The following is a 24069-nucleotide window of genomic DNA, read 5'->3' as shown; positions in this document are numbered from 1 at the left end:
GAGGAGATATTTTATGAAATAGATTAAATGTGTGTTTGTTGGTTCGGAGGTGTTTTCTATTATGTTTATATTTGTGATTACAAACATCGCAGTATGTTGTATTTACCATATTTATATAATAAATCTTTGCTTAAACTAAAATTTTCTTGATGAAAATTTCGTTAATTTTACAGGTGAATCTGTGCTTAAAACCATTTTATCCTCCAACTTTTTCACTTAATAAATACAATGTTTCAAGACACAAAAGACAAGTTTCAATCAATCTCTTCATTTGTTAAAGATACTGAGAAATATGTCAAGGATGTAAAATTTAACAAAGATAAATATAACAACTATTGGATAAAAACAATTATGGTAAATAATATGAGTTCTTCAATTTCCTTCAGTGGAAGGGCTTTTAGTATACCTGGTAGAACATCAATTAAAGTATCTCTAACAAAAGTTTCTCCTCTCCTTCTGGTAATATATTCAAAACTAGAAAAAGCAATGAAACAAGAAAAAGTATCAAAAAACAAAAACCTTATGGATGAAGCTTTAGAAAGAAAAGATAAGACCATCTGTAATATGCAAGGAGAAATTTGTATTTTTTTCAACAACCCTAAAGATGTAAATCCTGATGAAATAAAGGATGTTAATATATCAGGTGAAATGACATTTCGTTCAATAGTAGTTAACGATCATTTTAAAATTACCTTTAATATAAAAAAATGTTGTCGTTGAATCTGGTAATGCAAAAAAGTATATCGATATCGATTGTAATATTATTAAATATGAGTCAATATACAACTGAAAGTATAGACGAATTTCAGTTTAAGTAAAGTTTTACTTTATAAATATGCTAGACTTTCCTGATTCTCCATATGACAAATTTGAGAATTGTCCTGCGTGTGAAAGACGGGGATTAAACACAGAGTCAAAAGCCTATAAACAATGTATATTCTGTGATTATCTTCTAATTAATGATAATAAAAAATATAAAAAGGAAAATAATTCTTTTAGATTTACACCAAAAATGAATTACTTTACAAGATTGATTAGAGAAATGAATTTAAGGTATGAGGGTGATAACACACCTTTCCTTACAAGGGAAGAAACTGAACGTATAAGAGAAATGTTCAAAGGATTGTTGTTATATATTATTCATGGATGTAATTTTCAGGGAAAAATCAACACAAGATATTGTATAAATAAAATAATGGATTATCTTGAAATTAAACCTGAACTTAGGATAAAATATAGAGTTTCTAAAAAAGCTAATAATAAATTAAATAACCTGTTTTCCAAATATATAAATGAATGATTTTTTACCCATTTGGGAAAATAAGATAAAATTTAACAACCATAAAAATCTCCCAAATTCATTAAGATGTCTCATAGTTGGTTCAAGTGGATGTGGAAAAACCTGCTTACTTTTAAAGATGCTCCTCACTCCCAACTTTTTAGATTATGATAATTTAATAATTTTCACAAAGTCGAGTTTTCAACCAGAGTATCAACTACTCTCACAAGGTTTTAATGCTGGTCTTCAAAAAGAAGATATAATCGGTTTATTTAAACGTCAAAAAAACCTAAATGATTATAACATTGAAGATATAATTCAACTATTTTGTGATACACAGAGATGTAAAAAGAAATCAAATCCGATAACTTGTATTCTTAGTGATAATACGGATGATATACCGTCTCCCCAAGATTTGGATAAATCAAAAAAGAACCTCGTTATCTTTGATGATTGTGTTAATGAGAGAAACCAAACGGTAATGGACAGCTACTACACAAGAGGGAGACATTCTTCTTGTAATTGTATTTATCTTGTTGTAGTCATTTGTAGTCAATCGTACTTTCAACTTCCTCGTCGTTCCATCAGAAACAATGCTAATACTTTTATTTTATTCAAGTTAAATTCAATAGATATCAATAATTTTTGGAGAGATAATTGTTCTACATTATGTAGTAAAAAGAAATTTGAGGATTACATGAAGCACACGACTGAAAAATATAAATATATTGTTGTGAAACAAGATGAGATATTAAGGGATATATTTTTTGTTTTATAAACAATTACATATATAAATGACAACTATTATTGTAAATCTTGTGGGTAAATCTGCTTCTGGAAAAAACTTTCATAAATCAAGGTTCTTGTGTAGTACAAATGAGAATATTGTAAATTTACTTAAAAAACACCCCGTGATACGCATTGTATCAACAACAACTAGAGCAATAAGACCTGGAGAAGTAAAAGGTGAAGATTATCACTACATTTCAGTGGAGGAACATATGCGATTGAGGAATGAAGGTCAAATATTTGAGGAGGTTTCTCTTGGTACAACAAAATATTCACATTGTAAGAGTGAGTTAAGGAAACTAAAATCTGGTGGTCTTGGGATATTAGAAACTAATCCAGAAGGAACGAGACAAATTATTAAACATCTGAGCGGAGTGAAGATTTTATCATTCGGTTTTGATGTTGATGAAGAAACTCAATGCAAATGTATGAAAAGCAGAGATGCAAGTATTAGTGAAGAAGAAATTACAACTCGCATTAATGTTAATAAAGAATTTGATGAAATATTTAAAGAAAAGGATTTATTTGAACGCATCTACTTGAATGATGAAGAAAAGGAAAATTTCCCTGTTGATCTTTACAATTCATTAAATGACATTTTACAATAAATAAATGGATGCAAAAGAAAGAGCAAGAAGATTTAAGGAACATCAAGAGTTGGTTTCAAAAGTTGTAAAACAACAGGAAGACATAAAGGAGAAACGCAGACAGAAACTAATGGGCGAAGAAGCATTTGAAAGAAAACAAGAGAAATTTTTTAAACCACTTTTAAAAACTTCCCAAGAAAAAATGAAAGATATTTCCACAGTTCCCACAGTAGAATATACTCCTAAAAAACTTCAATTGTTAAAAGATTTTGATCAAATGACGGAGGAAGAATTAGAGCATTTAGGAGAATTAGAATATGATGATGAAGGTTTATTTCAACAACTGGAAGAGATTAATCGACCCCCTGATTATATTGTGAATGCTCTTCAAAACAATGAATATTCAGCGGATTCAAAAACCAAAGCAGGACTTATTCCAACAGAACAACCAGCAATATTTCATCTTGTTCAAGAAAAGGTATTGATATTTAATGATGAATTAAGGTTCTTGGGTTCTGCTCAACCCCCTGTTAAACTAACTCTGAGATTAATGTTTCTTCTCACAAAAGATGGAAGACAAGGTTCAACTGTGAGGGATGAATCAAAGTATATTGATAAACCATTGGATATGAAAAATAATGATGATAGAGTATATATTGATCTGCTAAACACTCTAAATTATAGGGTTAGTATTTCTAGTAAAAGTAGGAAAAATGAGAAGGAGAAACACATTATTCAGGCTTTAAGTATAGGTTTAGATCCCAAAGAGTGATAGCAACTCCAAAAGTCTCGAAAATATAAATAAATAAAATAATAATAAATAAATAAATAAATAAATAAATAAATAAAAGTCTCCAAAAAAGTTTCAAGTCTCCAACATAAACCCAACTTTCCAAGTCTTCAAGGTATAACCACATTCCCGTTGAGTTTCCAAGATATGTATCACATTGTGAGTTATCAAGCCAGAACCCACATTTCAAATATTCAAAATAAAACCAACTTACAAAGTCTCTTAAGGATAACTCATTTCCTGATTTTTTCAAAATTTGTGAGTCTCCAAGGTAGGCCCCATATTTAGAACCATCTTGGCAGAACCCCTTTCCTGAGTCTCCAAGGTAGTTATTTAAACCATCAAGGCAGAACTCATTTACTGATTTTTTCAAAATTTGTGAGTCTCCAAGGTAAAACTTGTATTCTGGCTCATCAAGGTATAACTTGTTCAGTGGGTATTGTCTTGATAACTCACAATGAGTACTATTGCTGTAAAACTCTTTTTCAGGATTTTGCTGGTCTCCAAGGTATAACTCTTTGGTTGGGTCATCAAGGACGAACTCGTTCTGTGGGTCTTGGTCGCTCACAAGGTCTTCAACCAAGCCAACAATTTCACCCCAAGTTGTAGCAAAAGCAGTATTTTCATTTCGTATTTCAGATACAATTTCCTGTGAGAGAAAATAATAATGTATTAATCAAGTGATTTAATTATTAAATGAGTATGCTTCAATCAAAGTTTGAAAATAGGAAAATAAAAATCTTACCTCAACAGATAAGAGGTTTGAATCCAGTTCATCAACTTGAAGGTTTAGTTCCATGCAAGTCGGAGAGTTCCAAGGAACCCCAAAGTCATCCCACTCAAGGTCTTGCTCGTTCTGTGGGTCTTGGTCGCTCACAAGGTCTTCAACCAAGCCAATAATTTCGCCCCAAGTTGTGGCAAAATCGGTATTTTCATATTGCATTTCAGATACAATTTCCTGTGAGAGGAAATAATAATGTATTAATTAAGTTATTTAATTATTAAACGAGTCGATGTTTCAAAGGAACTAAAAATAGGAAAATAAAATCTTACCTCAATGGATAAGAGGTTTGAATCCAGTTCATCAACTTGAAGGTTTAGTTCCATACAAGTCAGAGAGTTCCAGGCAAGCACACAGCACACCATGGCCAGCAAAAAATATGTTTAAAATGGAGCCTGGGCTTGAGGCTTTTATAGGGAAAGACTGGTGGGTGTGGTTTCCTTTGGAAATTCCCTGGGCAAGCCCAGGCAGGCCTTCGTTGGGAAATTTTTCAAAACCATAACATGCTGGAATTTTCTTGTGATTTCTTTGTGAGTCAGAGATGAACTGGAAATGATGTAAGAGTAGGTGGGGCTTAGCAAAAGTAGGCGGGGCTTAGGAAAAGTGGGCGTGGCTTATAAAAATACATCATGAAAAGTGGACGGGGCTTAGCAAAAGTGGGCTGGGCTTAAAGAAAAGTGGGCGGAGTTTATTAAAAATCCACAGGAAAATGGGCGGGGCTTAGAGGAAAGTGGGCGTGGCTTATGGAATACCTCGTGAAAAGTGGGCGGGGCTTAAAGAAAAGTGGGCAGGGCTTTAGAAAATTCCATTTGAAAGTGGGCGGGGCTTATGAAAAGTGGGCATGGCTTAACAAAAAATAACCTGTGGCTCAGGAGGTGGTCAAACAAGAGCATTAAGAGAAGTTTATCATTTTGTAATGGCACAAAAGGGGTATCTTAAAAAATATAAAGATTCAAATGTTTTGTTTTTCAATATTTTAGATGGGGATTATTGTGCAAAGAAAATTAAACTATTGAAGGAATTTGAGAATGAACAAATCTTTATAGGTTCAATGAGTGAGCTTAACAATATGCATCGGTTATTTGAAAAAGAGTGTCCCGAGGCTTAGACGTTTCAGATATTTCTTTAGAATCACCTTTAACAAATCACATTACCACTTTACTACTTGAACAAATATTTATCTTATTGCATGGGTTATTTGAAAAAAAGTATCCCCAGGTTAAAAGGGGAGACAAATAAATATACCTTGGGATAAAAAGGGGGTTTATTTTTAGGGAAAAAAATATGAATCGCTGAAAATCCCCCATTCATTTACATGGGGAAAAGTGAGCCAGAATCAGTATATTCACCCTACTAACACATGAACGAAAGCAAAGATGGAGGGAGAACTATCCCTGTGCTTGTCTACAATAACGAAAACCTCTGATTGAACAGTGTCGAGGCCTCTACGTTGGGAGCTCACTTCTCCAACCCAACTAGAGACGCCAACATTGACCCAGAGGTCAAAGCCCATAGGTGTCAATTTGCCAATCTACACTAAGCCATCATCTATGACACCAGCCTGGAAAAGGCCCTGTCACACCTTGACGATTTAGCCAGCGTATGCCTGACGTATGAAAAATTTGGCTAAAACGCTGGCACACGTCGAATACGTTATGGGTCAGTTTGTATACGTTAAGAGCATGCTGGCATACGTCGTAGTACGCTGGCATATGTTGTAGTACGCTGGCATTCGTCATAGTACGCCGTGCTGTTAGACAAATTTTCCATGCTTGAAATTTTTCGACGTATGCCAGCGTATGACTCGCACGTTCCGCATAATGCTGGCCATAAGTTGTAGGCACGTTACGCGATCGTTGACACACGTCGACACACGTTACTTGTAAGTTACTCATAAGTCGAAACACGTCGAGGTAATGTTTAGCGTACCCGAAACTTATTTCTAACCTATGAGTAACGTGTTGTAGGCACGTTACGCGATCGTTGACACACGTCGACACGTTACTTGTATGTTACTCATAAGTCGAAACACGTCAAGGTAATGGTTAGCATCAGTGTTCCAGACTCCCTGTTTTTTTTTCTTTCTTTGGTATGACGGTGATGTTGACACTTCGATTTCTAGTGCGGTTATAATATAATTAATAGGCTGCCGCTGAACGATTAAATCATAACCGCACAAGAAATCGAAGTGTCAACATCACCGTCATAACGAAGAAAAAAAATAACAAAAAACCAGGGAGTCTGGAACACTGACACTAACCATTACCTCGACGTGTTTCGACTTATGAGTAACGTACAAGTAACGTGTGTCGACGTGTGTCAACGATTGCGTAACGTGCCTACAACTTCTGGTCAGCGTATGCGGAATGTACGTCAAGAAATTTTCAACATGCTGAAAATTTCTCGACGTACTCGGCGTATGACGACGTATGCCAGCGTACTACGATGTATGCCAGCATACTACAACGTATGCCAGCGTGCTCTTAACATATACAAAAACTTACCCATAACGTATTCGACGTGTGCCAGCTTGGTTCGGCAAATTTTTCATATGTCGGCATACAATGGCTAAAACATCAAGGTGTGACAGCGGCTTCACACTTCAATGTCTAGTGCGGTTATGATTTGAATCGTCGAGCCGTAGCCTATTAATAGCCTACGCCACGTGATCGTCGGCGATACGCTGCCGCGCGCTATGCATAAGTTAGACTATCGTTGGGCATAGGTTGTGAACACCGACAACACGCTCAGCATTCGTTGGTATAAGTTATTTATATGTGATTGAAACGTTCTGTGTACGTTACTAATACGTTATGCATATGTCCAACACGTTATTATATGCCCAAAACTTAAAAAAAAACATCAATAGGTCAGCGTACGCCAGCGTTTTACATACATTTTGAGACCTTGCCATACGCTGGCTAAAACGTCAAGGTGTGACAGCCCCTTAAGCTTTATGCTCAACCTCGAAGTCTCACTTCGGGAACTCAAGGAAGCCATTTCAAAATCCAAGAATAGGGCACCTGGCCTTGACCAGTTAACCTACGGCATGTTCAAGCACATGGACAGGGATTATATGGAAATTTTGCACAGGAGGAGGCCATTTGGCCCATCATGCCTGCGCCATACCAATACCAGATTTAACAAATCCGTCAATACCCCTTCCCTTCGTGTGCAGCCTTTTGGCTGCTCCACTGGTACTCATTTCATCGACCTCAGAGGATGACAGGCTGAGTCAACCCCCTGGTGTTAATTCAGAGGTAAATGGGGCTTGAACTCAGGACCCTTGGATCCCAAGCCACCACCCTAACCGCTAAGCCAACGTCAGGTTTTTAAATGGGGTGGACGATGGGGGTGCTGGGAGTGTTTCTTGAACTCTTCAACAAGGCCTGATCTTCAGGAAAGCTTCCCCATGACTGGAAACACTCCGTTGTCATTCCCATCCACAAAGTCAGGAAAGATCCCTCTAACCAATTGCTCTCATTTCCTTGGTCAGTGAATTCATGGAGAAGATGGTCAATGAATGCCTGGTCTTCTTTTTGGAGAAGAAGAATGACCCACCCAAAGTGGGTTCAGGTTAGGTTGTTCCACCACTGACCACATTGCTTCTCTCGCCAATGACATCAGGAAGGTGTTAAGCAGTCATGAGTCCCTATTAGAAGTTTTCCTCGACATTCACAAGGCCACCGACTCAGTCTGGATAGAAGGCCTCCTTTTTAAGACATTACAGACTGGGAATCAATGGCAGGATGTTCTGGTGGATCCGTGACTTCTTATACAACAGATCCTTTCAAGTAAGAGTAGGCCAAGTCTTGTCCTCTGTGTTTCCCATGGTGAATGGTATTCTCCAAGGCTGCTGCCTCAGTCCCACCCTTTTTAACATCATGATCGATGATGCACAGGTATGGAGTGCAATGCCCTTGGTATGGAGAACCCAAATCGTCCCTTCTCCATACGGCCCGAGAAATGGGGATCATCTCGTTAGGTGTGCCGGATCCCCTTTAGAGTTCCACAGCAGGATAGCTCGATTTGCAGACGACATTGCCTTGTGGACCCGGAGCAGAAACCCTCACTTTACGGCCAAAAAACTCCAAGCATACATCTGCAGGATCGAGCAATGGGCCCAAAAATGAGATTTCACAATTTCCGGACCCAAGTCCAAATTCATAATTTTCACCCTCAAATAGAAGGTCAACTGGTCAAGGACATATCAAGAACAATCGATAGTACTTCCATCAAAGATTCCCCGGAGTTGTCCTATCTCGGAATTACCTTCGACAGGGGCCTAACCTGGACCCCTCATATTAAAAAAATAACTTACTGCCAAATGTACAAAAGGGCTTAACCTCACACTCTGTCTCGTTTCCTCGACTCTCCCGAAGAGACCAGGCAATCCTTTATAGGCTCATACTTGGACATTGTGCTCTTAATTCCAATTTACATCGGATAAGGTTTCACCCGACGGGACTCTGAGAGCGGTGTTGGGTCCCCAAAGATCTGGAGCACATTTTCACTCAATGCCCTTGGTATGGAGAACCCAAATCGTCCCTTCTCCACACTGCCCGAGAAATGGGGATCATCTAGTTAGGTGTGCCAGATACACTTTGCCATCTGATGCAAAAGCTCCCTCGATTCTGCAAAGTTTGATTAAAATTTATAAAAGAAACGGTGTCTAACAATATAAATTCCCCAGTATTATTTTGCTTCAGCCAAGGTGTTTTAGGTGTGTGGTGTATATAGAGCCAAGCATCTCTGAAAACGGCATTAAAAATTCAGAAGAAGTATACAAAGAAGACGAAGAAGAATAAGAAAGTGTGTTTCAGGATGTAACAGGACAAAAGACACAGGCGAGAGCAAGTGAGTGAGCTCACAGGAGGGAAAAACTGGAAGTTTGGAAGTGGAAGGCCTTGGGATGGCATTGTGTGTGGGGGTTAACGAGGGTAGAAAAGATCACTGTTTTGGATTGGGGACAATCTGAGATGGTGGTGAAGAGCTGTCTTGAAGACCTGCAGGGAAGAATGAGATTGAAGAGGATGTGGAAGTTGGTTCCACAGGTGGGAAAAAGAGGAGCAAATGAGTGGAAGTGAGCAGTGATCCTGAATTTATATAGTTTAACAAGAAGGGGGTTGATAGTGGAATGTGTGTCCCCTGCAGAACTTGGGGGTGGGGGGTGGGGAGAGACAAATCTGAACGGAAAGAGCAGATGTTGCAAGACCAGAAAGGAGGAGGTAGAAGACAGAACAGAGAGACCAACGACCTGTCTGTGATAGCAAAGTGATAGGCCCATAAATTCAGCTTCATCGTGGGAGATTCCAATGATCTTGAAGGCCTTAGCTTCTACGACAACAAGCTGAACAATATGTGAGGCAGGGGAGCCAGTCCAGAGTGGAGAGCAATACTCCATCAAGCTGTAGATGAAAACCTTGTAGGTGTATCGGAGTTCAGGTTTCCCAATAAAGGACTTTGTGTGATGGAGGATGTCCAGTCGGCAACTGGTTTTGGAGGCCAACTTTGAAATATGGTTTGCCCAAGGAAAATTGTGGCTGATGGTGATACCCAGGCATTTGACTGACTGATAACTTCCTCAAAAGGATTCTTTATAATGTTGATTGGCCAAGGGGGGTGGGGGGGGGAGTGCCAGACAGTCCTTTTGGAGAGTGTTTGACCAGCTTGTGACTTTTTTTTCAAGGTCTGAAGAGAGGGAAGAAGCTGCATCATGCCTGTCTGACGAATGAGGGATGTCATATGTCATGGCAGAGGTTGGATTCATCAGCAAATAGATAAAGGGGATTTTCCAGAAAGTCAGAGAGATCATCGATGAGGATCAGGAAAAGGACTGGGTCCTGAATGCTGTCTCGGGGCACTCCAGCCTTGACAGGGAGAGGAGATGAAAGGACTACATTGAGTGACACATGTTGGCTTACGAGAGTAGAGGAAGTCAGAAAGCCACGTGTGTAGTTGCCTTGGTTGCCATCGGCAGACAGTTTGGAGAGCAAGGAAGGATGCCAGACTGTATCAAAAGCATGAGATATGTCCAGAGAGACTACCCTGATCTCATGTCTGACATTGAGGGCCTCCATCCATTGTTGGGTGAGTAGAAGCTGCATGTCCAAGGTGGTGTGACCTGGTCTGAATCCAAATTGGTGATCTGAGATGAGGCTGTTGGAGAAAAGGAATGATTTTATGTCAACTGTGATGACTTATTTCCTGATCTTGCTGATGATTGGAAGTAAGATGATAGGTCCGAAGTGAAGATCAGTTTTTGCACCTTTTCTGGAACGCAGTGATGTTGGCAGATTTCCAAGCAGATGGAAGATGACCTCGGGCAAATTATTGAGAGAGAAAAGGGCAGAGATTGGATGTGCAAGAGCAGTAGAGCAGGTTTTTCGGACACGTGAACTGATGCCATCTGGTCCAGTGGCACAGAGCCGAGGGTCAAAAAAACCATTGCCACCTTCTCAGGTGCAAAATATAAAGTCCAGGAGCAGTTGCGTACGACAGGGAACAGCGAAGGTTTGGGGACACAATATTTGGAAACAAACATACAATTGAAGCATTCAGCTTTCTCATGAGCGGAATCAGCTGTGCTGCCATTTGAAGAGAGGGAATGGATGAAAGAGAAGTATACATCAGAGACAGACTAAGAAGGCACCACTAGGTTTTAGAGGAGGGTGACAAATTTTAAAGTTCCTTCTTGAGGTTGGACAGATGTTGTTTTCTGGATCTCCTGAGAATGGACACACACTTGTTATGGACTATTTGGAATGAAATGAGATTGCCTTCATTTGAATTTGCCTTCCAGGAAGAGAAGGCAAGTTGTTTCAGAGCAACTGCTTCACCAGAGGATTCAGTGTTCCATGGGTGGGAAGAGAGGTAGGATAATTTAAGATGAGATGGGATTAAGCTGATTGCAGTCCTTGCCAATCTGATTGACTGAAATGCCAGGCTCGCAGACATTGAGGCAGCTCTCTGAGAAGTTTGTCATCACCAAGTCTAGAAGGGAGGAGTTGCTATTCGGAGAAATCTAGGTTGGAAAGTTCACAAATTTGATCTGTAAACTATAAGCTTGTACCTGTTGCTGTGTTTGAGCCTGAGGAGTAACTGCTGAAATCTATCTATAAAGGTTCTTCCTGACATCTATGTTCTTTTCACATTTCTTTCTATTTTTTCACATTACTTTCTACTTTTTCGCATTTATCTTTATTCACTTCTTGCTTTTTCTTTCCTTTTATTCTTTATTTCTTTTTCATCGTCTATCTGTCTAGAAGTGAATTATTGCAGAAATTTTTCTGTAAGGCTTACTTGGCTGTGCCTGGGTGGGTTTGAGGGTTGTGGAGGAGCAGCCGAAACCCGATTCCTCTCCAGGTTCCTCCTGATGACTCCATCTTTGCTCTTTACTTCTCCGGGTTCCTTCTGATGACTCCAATTAAATGCAGTATTTGGTTTTCCGTTTGACTATAAAGGCTCATGATCACGAAGGAGTTAAAACCATGAGTAGACATTGATGTACTTTTAAATTTATAATACAAGAACACTAGTAAATGTTATATCTCGCTGCCATATGGGACTTGAATGTGGATTTCTTACATCACGAAGCAAGCTTCTAGATGGGAACACAAACGTATGCACCACAACAGCAGAGGTGGGTAGAAAAGTTCAAAGGTTAATTGGACAGGTACCCTGTACCTGAATGTATTTGGGGATAGAGGGGTAGGGGGATATTCTTATATGGCAACTGACCCGTACTTTGTGGGTTTGACCCATTTCCTTTCTTTAAACCATTTTGGGATCGTTAAAACCCGCATTGGATGGAAAGTACGAACAACTTGAAAAATGCAATGCCTATAGCTTCCTTTCCAATCACATGGATTCACACACAGTGACAGATATGTGCCGATCTCTATCAGATATGCAAGACACTGCTCTAGTCTGACTATTGACTGGGTGACATCATGAGCTTTTCCCAACCGACCAATTCCTTGAATCCTCATCTGTACGCATTGTCACTTCCTCTCGTCCACCATTTGTTCTCACCCCGAATCAATCGGTCGGCCGAGGGCCAGATTTAAACATGTGGTGGCCCCTAGGCAGCCTTCAGTAATGGAGGCCCACCCTACCTTCGAATACTAAAAAGGTGACAAGACATATTTACAGTCATCCATAAAGCATGTTTTTCAAGAACAAAGAATCTGAACTTCTATATAAAATAGAGAATGAGATAAGATGAATATCTTATATCTGTTATAGATGAATATCTTAAATCTGTTCCACTAACTACCAACTACCATTGAGGCACTCACAAATACATTTTTCCTTACAATTTTTTTTCATGAAATATGTGGAAGCCCCCTGGTTGTGGAGGCCCCTGGGCAACTGCCCAACTTTCCCATGCCTAAATCCGGCCCTGGGTCAGCCTATTTGCTTTCCAATTCACTCTTCAACTTCCTACTGTGATATTTATCAGTACTTTCGAGTATTTTGAATGGTAGGATTAGATTTGGATTTTTTTTCATTTGTATACAAGGTGTCCACAAATTACCGTTCCCAATTCAAACTATAACAAAAAAATGAGTGAAATGGGATAAAATGACGTGGTTTGATGTTTGTGAATGAACGAACATTTCTCAAAGTTCTATTGTCAAGATTTGTCAAGATCATCATATCGCATTCATCACCATTTATCATCACATGGTCTCTGTAAACCAGGCAACACTGCTCTTTATTGTTAGGACGCTATTTCCAGTAAATATGACGTCACATATCCCAGGCCACAACTGGAAACGAAAAAAGTAAATAAAACTTTTATGTATGTATGTATGTATGTATGTATGTATGTATGTATGTATGTATGTTGTCTTACTTGGAACCTCCTTATCATTACTGATGAGTTAACATATGGAATAGCGTTTTTACCAGTTTGTTTAACCCTTTGCGTGCTGCATTGTTTACGGCCGCACGGTTTCCTGTTGCTTCATTTATTTATTTTTTCATAGGGTTGTGAATTTCAAGTGGTATTTGCAAAAAAACACAACTTGAGTGTCAAGTTGGATGGATAACCAAGATTAAAACAAAAAAAATTGTTTCAATTTTTTGTATCTCGTCGCAAATCTGCAACTGCAGCACACAAAGGGTTAAAAAAAAAACCCACTTTCATTTCCTACCAACCCGTTTTTTTGTCACCTTCACCTTGCAATGTATGCTCAAAAGCACCAAATCAACTAGAGGGGGAGCACTCGGTAGAGTGCAAAACCTCTGCCGCCAATACTGCTGGGTCACTTAAGTGAACCTGATATCCTATTCATTGTAGGTCAAAACGGATCAGACTCTACTGAACCACGATTGAATAAACTAAACGAGATCGACGTGCATGTAGAAATGCCCAAAAAATAAAATCGAAATTTTTTTGAAAAAAAAAGTTGCAAAATTTCTTTTTTTTTTCTCTAACAATTTTTTGGGGGAGTTGGAAATCACTTAAAACATGTAGAAATGCAAAAAAAAAATTCAAATATTTTTCAAATAAAATCGAAATTTTTCTGAAAAAAAGTTGCAAAATTTTCTAAGTTTTTTTTTTGGGACAAAGTCCAAAATCTAATGGCATGATCCTTGGACCATACCTAATCCCCCCACCAAGTTTCGTCGAAATCTGTCCAGGAGTTTTTCCGTAATACTGTTCACAAACAAACAAACAAACAAACAGACAGGGGTGAAAACAGTAACCTCCATCCATTTCGATGGCGGAGGTTAATAAACGACTATCTCGGTATTCTGGTGTATTTTGTGTCACTGACATCTTGAATAATGTTTTTACCACGTTTGGTAAAAAATCGATACCAATAAAAGGCAGTGTGTGTCATTGTGCATGCGTGCGTCTCCTCCATAACTATAAATCCATAAAACCTCGCAGCCGGAAACTTTGCATGCATACTAAGAAAACTCCAAGTGTAATGATATTGTGAATTATATGTTTGCATGAATGGCTGTATTCCTCTGGCCTGTACGTGTGTGCACATGCGCCAATAAATCCGGCAGTTGGTCCATGCAAGGTGATCCTATTCGTGTCCATCGTCATTACATGGTGTCAGAAGTGGGATTTTCTTCATCAACCGTGATGGAATTTAAACCGCCTGGTTATCTCTGTATGGCTAAATGGGGATGCAGCTGAGAACTGGTGACGGAGTAAGGACTTTGACTGGTATCTTGAGGCTGCCGGCCTCAAGTGTACAAGCAACAGTCCAAAGGTCCCCATCTTGCTGAACTATGGGCCAGAGAGAGAGAGAGATAGTGGGCCAGATGATGTGGATGTATCCGAGAACCTCCTGTTTGAGTCAGCGGTTGCTTCTAAGATATTTGAAAATGTCAGAGGCATTCGACACATACTGCAACCAGTGGAAGAATCTTGTCCATGAGTGATTCAAGTTCTGGGAATTTGCTGAGTCTGAAGGTCAGTCATTCAAAGCATACTTGAATAAGCTGCGCATCATGGCAAAGGCAAGCAAATTAGCCGAGACTGATACCATGATCAGAGATAAAATCATTTTTGCCATGCGCAACCTTGCCTTAAAAGAGCGTCTCTTATGTGAACCGAGACCGACTTTAGAAAAAACAAAAACTCTGGCTGCTGAGTCGAGGAGATCGCATGCAAGGGCTATGACGTCCACTCCCACATTGGCCGCTTCCACCGGGCTCTCCCAAGACATTGAGTTGATTCGCCGCCAAGGGTGCCACAGTCTCAAGTCTGCTGGCAAGGATCGCTTTGCACCTAAGCCTGAGTCGACCAAGAACAATAAGCACACCCAAAATTGTTGCAACTGCGGGCGTATTCATCAACCTCACCAATGCCCTGCCTTTGGGAAATACTGCAGGAAGTGTAATAAGCAGAACCATTTTGCAGAGGTCTGCCGACAATCCAAGCATGTTCATGCATTGGCGACAAGCACGGCATCGACCAAAAAGCCATCTCTTAGTGACTTGGACATTGATGGCATGTCTACACTGCTGGTAGGAGACATGCAGGTCATGAAGCCAGATGTCTCTTGGTTTGCGAACATCAACATCAATGGCCATAGGGTAAAGGTGAAGGTTGACTCTGGAGCACAGGTATTGATACTCCCTCACAGAATATTAAATTCCATGGAAAAGCCAGTCAAGACTGTTAACTCAATGATCTTACTGAAAAGCTACAGTGGGGGCACCGTCCCTCATCATGGAGTGGCCAAGCTACAATGCTCTGCTGGATCGTCAATGGGGCGCTTTGACTTCTATGTGGTCGAAACCAAAGCGCCTCGTATTCTCAGTCTTCACGCATCAACATGCCTGGGTCTTGTCCAGAAGGACCCCAACAGTCACTTGCTGTCTGTCGCGGCTGTGACATCAGTGGCTGCACCACAGCTTGACCTTACACTGGACAAAGACAAGGCTGATTATGCAGATTTGTTCACTGGCCTGGAGAGACAGTGAGAGAGTGACAGACAGAGAAAGAGAGAGAGAGAGTGAGAGACAGAGAGCGACAGTGAGAGAGCGACAGTGAGAGAGTGACAGTGAGAGAGTGACAGTGAGAGAGCGATAGACAGAAGGAGAGAGTGAGAGACAGACAGAGAGAGAGAGAGAGAGAGAGAGAGAGAGAGAGAGAGAGAGAGAGAGAGAGAGAGAGAGAGAGAGAGAGAGACAGAGAGAGAGAGAGAGACAGAGAGACAGAGAGAACGACAGTGAGAGAGCGACAGACAGAGACAGCGAGAGAGAGCGACAGACAGAGAGAGAGACAGTGAGAGAGCGACAGACATAGAGAGACAGTGAGAGTGACAGACAGAGAGAGACAGCGAGAGAGCAACAGACAGAGAGATAGCGACAGACAGAGAGAGAGAGAGACAGCGAGAGAGTGACAGACAGAGAGGGACAGCTAGAGAGCAACAGACAGAGAGATAGTGACAGACAGAGAGAGACAACGAGAGAGCGACAGACATAGAGAGACAGTGAGAGAGTGACAGACAGAGAGAGACAGCGAGAGAGCAAGAGACAGAGAGATAGCAACAGACAGAGAGAGACAGCGAGAGAGACAGCGAGAGAGTGCCAGACAAAGAGGGACAGCGTGAGAGTGACAGATAGAGAGTGACAGATAGAGAAAGACAGCGAGAGAGTGCCAGACAGAGAGAGACAGTGAGAGAGTGACAGACAGAGAGGGACAGCTAGAGAGCAACAGACAGAGAGATAGTGACAGACAGAGAGAGACAACGAGAGAGCGACAGACATAGAGAGACAGTGAGAGAGTGACAGACAGAGAGAGACAGCGAGAGAGCAAGAGACAGAGAGATAGCAACAGACAGAGAGAGACAGCGAGAGAGACAGCGAGAGAGTGCCAGACAAAGAGGGACAGCATGAGAGTGACAGATAGAGAAAGACAGCGAGAGAGTGCCAGACAGAGAGAGACAGTGAGAGAGTGACAGACAGACAGAGACAGCGAGAGAGTGACAGAGAGACAGCGAGATAGCGACAGACAGAGAGAGAGAGACAGCAAGAGTGACAGACAGAGAGGGACAGCGAGAGAGTGACAGACAGAGAGAGACAGCAAGAGAGCAACAGACAGAGAGATAGTGACAGACAGAGAGAGACAGCGAGAGAGTGACAGACAGAGAGGGACAGCAGGAGTGATAGACAGAGAGAGACAGCAAGAGAGAAACAGACAGAGAGATAGCGACAGACAGAGAGAGACAGCGATAGAGTGACAGACAGAGAGAGAGAGAGGGCGACAGGCAGAGAGACAGAGAAAGAGCGACAGACAGACAGCGAGAACGACAGACACAGAGAGACAGCGAGAGAGTGAAAGACAGAGAGAGACAGTGAGAGACAGTGAGAGAGAGAGAGAGAGAGAGAGAGAGAGAGAGAGAGAGAGAGAGAGAGAGAGAGAGAGAGAGAGAGAGAGAGAGAGAGAGAGAGAGAGAGAGAGAGAGAGAGAGAGAGAGAGAGAGACAGCGAGATAGCGACAGACAGAGAGAGACAGCGAGAGAGTGACAGACAGAGAGGGACAGCGAGAGTGATAGACAGAGAGACAGCAAGAGAGAAACAGACAGAGAGGTAGCGACAGACAGAGAGAGACAGCGATAGAGTGACAGAGAGAGAAACAGCGAGATAGCGACAGACAGAGAGAGAGACAGCAAGAGTGACAGACAAAGAGGGACAGAGAGGGACAGCGAGAGAGTGACAGACAGAGAGAGACAGCAAGGGAGCAACAGACAGAGAGACAGCAAGAGAGAAACAGACGGAGAGATAGCGACAGACAGAGAGATAGCAACAGACAGAGAGATAGCGACAGACAGAGAGATAGCGACAGACAGAGAGACAGCGATAGAGTGACAGACAGAGAGAGACAGCGAGATAGCGACAGACAGAGAGAGAGAGACAGCAAGAGAGTGACAGACAGAGAGAGACAGCGAGAGAGTGACAGACAGAGAGGGACAGCGAGAGTGATAGACAGAGAGACAGCAAGAGAGAAACAGACGGAGAGATAGCGACAGACAGAGATAGCGACGGACAGAGAGAGACAGCGATAGTGACAGACAGAGAGAGACAGCGAGATAGCGACAGACAGAGAGAGACAGCAAGAGAGTGACAGGCAGAGAGAGACAGCGAGAGAGTGACAGAGAGAGACAGCGAGATAGCGACAGACAGAGAGAGACAGCAAGAGAGTGACAGACAGAGAGAGAGGGCGACAGGCAGAGAGACAGAGAAAGAGCGACAGACAGACAGCGAGAGCGACAGACACAGAGAGACAGCGAGAGAGTGACAGACAGAGAGAGACAGCGAGAGAGAGAGACAGCGAGAGAGTGACAGACATAGAGAGACAGCAAGAGAGCGACAGACAGAGAGATAGTGACAGACAGAGAGAGACAGCGAGAGAGTGACAGACAGAGAGGGACAGCGAGAGAGTGACAGACAGAGAGAGACAGCGAGAGAGTGACAGACAGAGAGGGACAGCGAGAGTGATAGACAGAGAGAGAGACAGCAAGAGAGAAACAGACAGAGAGATAGCGACAGACAGAGAGATAGCGACAGACAGAGAGAGACAGCGAGAGAGTGACAGACAGAGAGGGACAGCAGGAGTGATGGACAGAGAGAGAGACAGCAAGAGAGAAACAGACAGAGAGATAGCGACAGACAGAGAGATAGCGACAGACAGAGAGAGACAGCGAGAGAGTGACAGACAGAGAGGGACAGCAGGAGTGATGGACAGAGAGAGAGACAGCAAGAGAGAAACAGACAGAGAGATAGCGACAGACAGAGAGGTAGCGACAGACAGAGAGAGACAGCGATAGAGTGACAGACAGAGAGAGACAGCAAGAGAGCAACAGACAGAGAGATAGTGACAGACAGAGAGAGACAGCGAGAGAGTGACAGACACAGACGGACAGCAGGAGTGATAGACAGAGAGAGACAGCAAGAGAGAAACAGACAGAGAGATAGCGACAGACAGAGAGAGACAGCGATAGAGTGACAGACAGAGAAGGACAGCGCGAGAGTGACAGACAGAGAGAGAGGGCGACAGGCAGAGAGACAGAGAAAGAGCGACAGACAGACAGCGAGAACGACAGACACAGAGAGACAGCGAGAGAGTGACAGACAGAGAGAGAGACAGTGAGAGACAGTGTGAGAGAGAGAGAGAGAGAGAGAGAGAGAGAGAGAGAGAGAGAGAGAGAGAGAGAGAGAGAGAGAGAGAGAGAGAGAGAGAGAGAGACAGAGAGAGACAGCGAGATAGCGACAGACAGCGAGAGATAGTGACAGACAGAGAGAGACAGCGAGAGTGATAGACAGAGAGACAGCAAGGGAGAAACAGACAGAGAGGTAGCGACAGACAGAGAGAGACAGCGATAGAGTGACAGAGAGAGAAACAGCGAGATAGCGACAGACAGAGAGAGAGACAGCAAGAGTGACAGACAAAGAGGGACAGAGAGGGACAGCGAGAGAGTGACAGACAGAGAGAGACAGCAAGAGAGCAACAGACAGAGAGACAGCAAGAGAGAAACAGACGGAGAGATAGCGACAGACAGAGAGATCGCGACAGACAGAGAGATAGTGACAGACAGAGAGAGACAGCGATAGAGTGACAGACAGAGAGAGACAGCGAGATAGCGACAGACAGAGAGAGACAGCAAGAGAGTGACAGACAGAGAGAGACAGCGAGAGAGTGACAGACAGAGAGGGACAGCGAGAGTGATAGACAGAGAGACAGCAAGAGAGAAACAGACGGAGAGATAGCGACAGACAGAGATAGCGACGGACAGAGAGAGACAGCGATAGTGACAGACAGAGAGAGACAGCGAGATAGCGACAGACAGAGAGAGACAGCAAGAGAGTGACAGGCAGAGAGAGACAGCGAGAGAGTGACAGAGAGAGACAGCGAGATAGCGACAGACAGAGAGAGACAGCAAGAGAGTGACAGACAGAGAGAGACAGCGAGAGAGTGACAGAGAGAGACAACGAGATAGCGACAGACAGAGAGAGACAGCAAGAGAGTGACAGACAGAGAAGGACAGCGAGAGAGTGACAGACAGAGAGAGACAGCGAGAGAGAGAGACAGCGAGAGAGTGACAGACAGAGAGGGACAGCGAGAGTGATAGACAGAGAGAGAGACAGCAAGAGAGAAACAGACAGAGAGATAGCGACAGACAGACAGCGAGAGCGACAGACACAGAGAGACAGCGAGAGAGCGACAGACAGACAGCGAGAGCGACAGACACAGAGAGACAGCAAGAGAGCGACAGACAGAGAGATAGTGACAGACAGAGAGAGACAGCGAGAGAGTGACAGACAGAGAGGGACAGCGAGAGAGTGACAGACAGAGAGAGAGACAGCGAGAGAGTGACAGACAGAGAGGGACAGCGAGAGTGATAGACAGAGAGAGAGAGACAGCAAGAGAGAAACAGACAGAGAGATAGCGACAGACAGACAGCGAGAGCGACAGACACAGAGAGACAGCGAGAGAGCGACAGACAGACAGCGAGAGCGACAGACACAGAGAGACAGCGAGAGAGTGACAGACAGACAGCGAGAGCGACAGACACAGAGAGACAGCGAGAGAACGACAGACAGTCGACAGATACAGTCTCTCTGTCTGTTTCTTAGTGATTCATAGCTACGATGAACAGCTTATTCAGAGTTGTGGCCTCTTCCAACTCAAGATAAGTTTGAGCAAGTCAAAAAACATTGCGGTTTCAGACCTCAGGGAGGTTACTGAGGTAACGACAAGACCACAGACAGCAAGGTGGCTGAGGATCGCCTGATGAAGGATATCATTAAATAAGGCCGTTAATTATCATCAATCAGGGTGTTGTAATCAACCCAAACACCCAATTTTCACTTGCAATTCCTGGAAGTTTTCTTAATATGCATGCAAAGTTTCAGGCTGCTAGGTTTATAATTTTGGAGTTATGGAGGAAACACACACACACACACACACACACACACACACACACACACACACACACACACACACACACACACACACACACACACACACACACACACATATACACACAAATACACGTATACACACATATACACATATGAATACACACACGATACATATACACACAAATTCGAATGCACACACATACACACGAATACACACACACACACATACACACATACATACGAATGCACACACACGTACGAATACACACACGTACGAATACACACACACACACACACACACACACACACACACACACACACAAATCCACACACACGAATTCACACACACACAAATACACAGACACACATACACTAATACACACGCACACACACACACGAATACACACACGAATACACACACATACACGAATACACACACATACACTAATACACACACATATACACTAATACACACACACAAATACACACACACACACACATACACACACTAATACACACACACACACACACGAATACACACACACACACACACACACATACACACACTAATACACACACACACGAATACACACACACACACACACACACACACACACACACACACACACACAAATACACACATTAGGATAGACTAGCCGAAACCCCGTCACAGACGGGGCACAAAATTGGTCCTTCAGTATTAATTTTGATTATCTGTCGAATGGCGTTGGTCCTGTCTCGAGCGGATGAAATTGAAGTTACCCGGTGACCTTGACCGCTTGACCCCGTGACCTTTGACCTTGAACTTCACTCCCCCCCCCCCCATGTCCGTTCTCATGTCCCAAGGATCACTCATGCCAAGTTTCATCTCATTCCATCCAACGGTTCGGCCACCTATAAAGGACGAACAAACACAGACACATACATACAAACAAACATGTTCTATTTTTTTAGTATAGTAGATATGTTTATGTGTTTATCTATAATACTCTCTTTCTCTATTTTGCAGGAGTGAGAAGGACAAGAATCCCCAATAAGTATATCGCTCCATGTAAACTGAAAGATCCACTGGGAATAGATTACACAGTTTGGGGACACGACAATGTGCAGTAACACAGCGAAAGGTAATAAAATCCATCTGTGGCCGATAAGGAGGTCAACACCGTCGTAGAATCAACAAATGAAAGTGATCTTACACACTTTAATTAATTAAGGCTAATATTACTAATGAATAAATGGTGAGCCTGGTGTGGCTGAGCGGTTAAGGTGGTGGCTTGGGATCCTGAGTTACCATGCAAACCAAGTCCGAGTACGAGTACGAGTACGAGACCGAGTCCTCGCCCGACTCCGAGTACGAGTCCGACCTCGAGCCCGAACCTGGCCGCTGAGTTAGCATCAGGGGGTTGACTCAGCCTGTCACCTTTCCGAAGGTCGGTGAAATGAGCACCAGTGTACTGGTGATTATCCCTGCAGGGTCGAAGGCGACTTCAGGGTAAATCGAAGGAATTCCAACAAATCCTTAAAAGTGATTAATTTGAGAGCGATTCCAGAGAGAGAGAGAGATTCCAGAGAGAGAGAGATTCCAGAGAGAGAGAGAGAGAGAGAGAGAGAGAGAGAGAGAGAGAGAGAGAGAGAGAGAGAGAGAGAGAGAGAGAGAGAGAGAGAGAGAGAGAGAGAGATCACAGAGAGAGAGAGAGAGAGAGAGAGAGAGAGAGAGAGAGAGAGAGAGAGAGAGAGAGAGAGAGAGAGAGAGAGAGATACCAGAGAGAGAGAGAGAGAGAGAGAGAGAGTCCAGAGAGAGAGAGAGAGAGAGAGAGATTCCAGAGAGAGAGAGAGAGAGAGAGAGAGAGAGAGAGAGAGAGAGAGAGAGAGAGAGAGAGAGAGAGAGCGAGAGAGAGAGAGAGAGAGAGAGAGAGAGAGAGAGAGATTCCAGAGAGAGAGATTCCAGAGAGAGAGAGAGAGAGAGAGAGAGAGAGAGAGAGAGAGAGAGAGAGAGATACCAGAGAGAGAGAGAGAGAGAGAGTCCAGAGAGAGAGAGAGAGAGATTCCAGAGAGAGAGAGAGAGAGAGAGAGATTCCAGAGAGAGAGAGAGAGAGAGAGAGAGATTCCAGAGAGAGAGAGAGAGATTCCAGAGAGAGAGAGAGAGAGAGAGAGAGAGAGAGAGAGAGAGATTCCAGAGAGAGAGAGAGAGAGATTCCAGAGAGAGAGAGAGAGAGATTCCAGAGAGAGAGAGAGAGAGATTCCAGAGAGAGAGAGAGAGAGAGATTCCAGAGAGAGATTCCAGAGAGAGAGAGATTCCAGAGAGAGAGAGATTCCAGAGAGAGAGAGAGAGATTCCAGAGAGAGAGAGAGAGAGAGACACCACAGAGAGAGAGAGAGAGAGAGAGAGAGAGAGAGAGAGAGAGAGAGAGAGAGAGAGAGAGAGAGAGAGATTCCAGAGAGAGAGAGAGAGAGAGAGAGAGAGATTCCAGAGAGAGAGAGAGAGAGATTGATTCCAGAGAGAGAGAGAGATTCCAGAGAGAGAGAGATTGATTCCAGAGAGAGAGAGATTGATTCCAGAGAGAGAGAGATTGATTCCAGAGAGAGAGAGATTCCAGAGAGAGAGAGAGAGATTCCAGAGAGAGAGAGAGAGAGATTCCAGAGAGAGAGAGAGAGAGATTCCAGAGAGAGAGAGAGAGAGATTCCAGAGAGAGAGAGAGAGAGATTCCAGAGAGAGAGAGAGAGAGAGAGAGATTCCAGAGAGAGAGAGAGAGATTCCAGAGAGAGAGAGAGAGAGAGAGAGAGAGAGATTCCAGAGAGAGAGAGAGAGAGAGAGAGAGAGAGAGAGAGAGAGAGAGAGAGAGAGAGAGAGAGAGAGATAGATAGAGCGATTCCAGAGGAGAGAGGAGAGAGGAGAGAGGAGAGAGGAGAGAGGAGAGAGGAGAGAGGAGAGATCAAAAAAGTACGAAATTTTGTCGTGGTAGACCCATAAAATATTTGTCGTGACCAGATCTTGCAACATGCCCGAAATCTATTTCGAGTGGTCACAAGGGCTACGACACATTAAAGATGGTTTGGCGATGGGGACGCGACAGAAAAAAAAGATATGTCGTGGGTGTGTCGCAAGTCAGTCGTGCGGCAGTCGTAAGATTGTTTGACTAAAAAAATTTCTTCTGGTACCCACAACAAGATATTTATCGCACGACAGTCGCGAGACTTAGATACCACAAAAAAAAAATCGTCGAGCAAAAAAGGTGCATGTCCAATTTTACCTCACGACGGCAAGTCGATGCCACAATGCTCAAAATTTCGTAAGACTGTCTTGCGACGACCCCCGATTTGCCCAAGGTTTCTGTCGTGTCGTGGCACAAATGCGTCGTGGGTTCGTTGTGACCAAAAACCATTACATGACATTAAGTTTATTGGTTTCGTTGGGAGTTCGAGTGGAAACACTGCACGTGGTA

The 24069-nt window shown here is 42.9% G+C and overlaps 1 protein-coding gene across 2 annotated transcripts; it reads right to left on the bottom strand.

Annotated features, from left to right (window-relative positions):
• Positions 1–1855: 1855 nt before the first annotated feature.
• On the bottom strand, positions 1856–24016 carry LOC147024808 (uncharacterized). 2 transcript variants are annotated; one of them, XM_085885097.1, is made up of 4 exons: positions 23878–24016; positions 4499–4772; positions 4191–4403; positions 1860–4094 (listed from the first exon to the last, which is right to left on the bottom strand). In XM_085885097.1, the coding sequence occupies exons 2-4, from the start codon at positions 4589–4591 to the stop codon at positions 3387–3389; spliced, it is 1014 nt and encodes a 337-aa protein (XP_085741223.1). In that variant the 5' UTR covers positions 4592–4772; positions 23878–24016; the 3' UTR covers positions 1860–3386. The 2 variants fall into 2 exon arrangements, with proteins under 2 accessions (XP_085741222.1, XP_085741223.1); XM_085885096.1 differs by lacking the exon at positions 4499–4772 and having other exon boundaries at positions 1856–4094; positions 23878–24009.
• Between the last annotated feature and the right edge of the window lie 53 nt (positions 24017–24069).

This window comes from Eptatretus burgeri, chromosome 6, assembly GCF_056783735.1.
Source record: "Eptatretus burgeri isolate ZD-2024b chromosome 6, Ebu_testis_v1, whole genome shotgun sequence".
Classification (NCBI taxonomy): Eukaryota; Metazoa; Chordata; class Myxini; order Myxiniformes; family Myxinidae; genus Eptatretus; species Eptatretus burgeri.
This window is presented reverse-complemented; position numbering and strand designations above follow the sequence as displayed.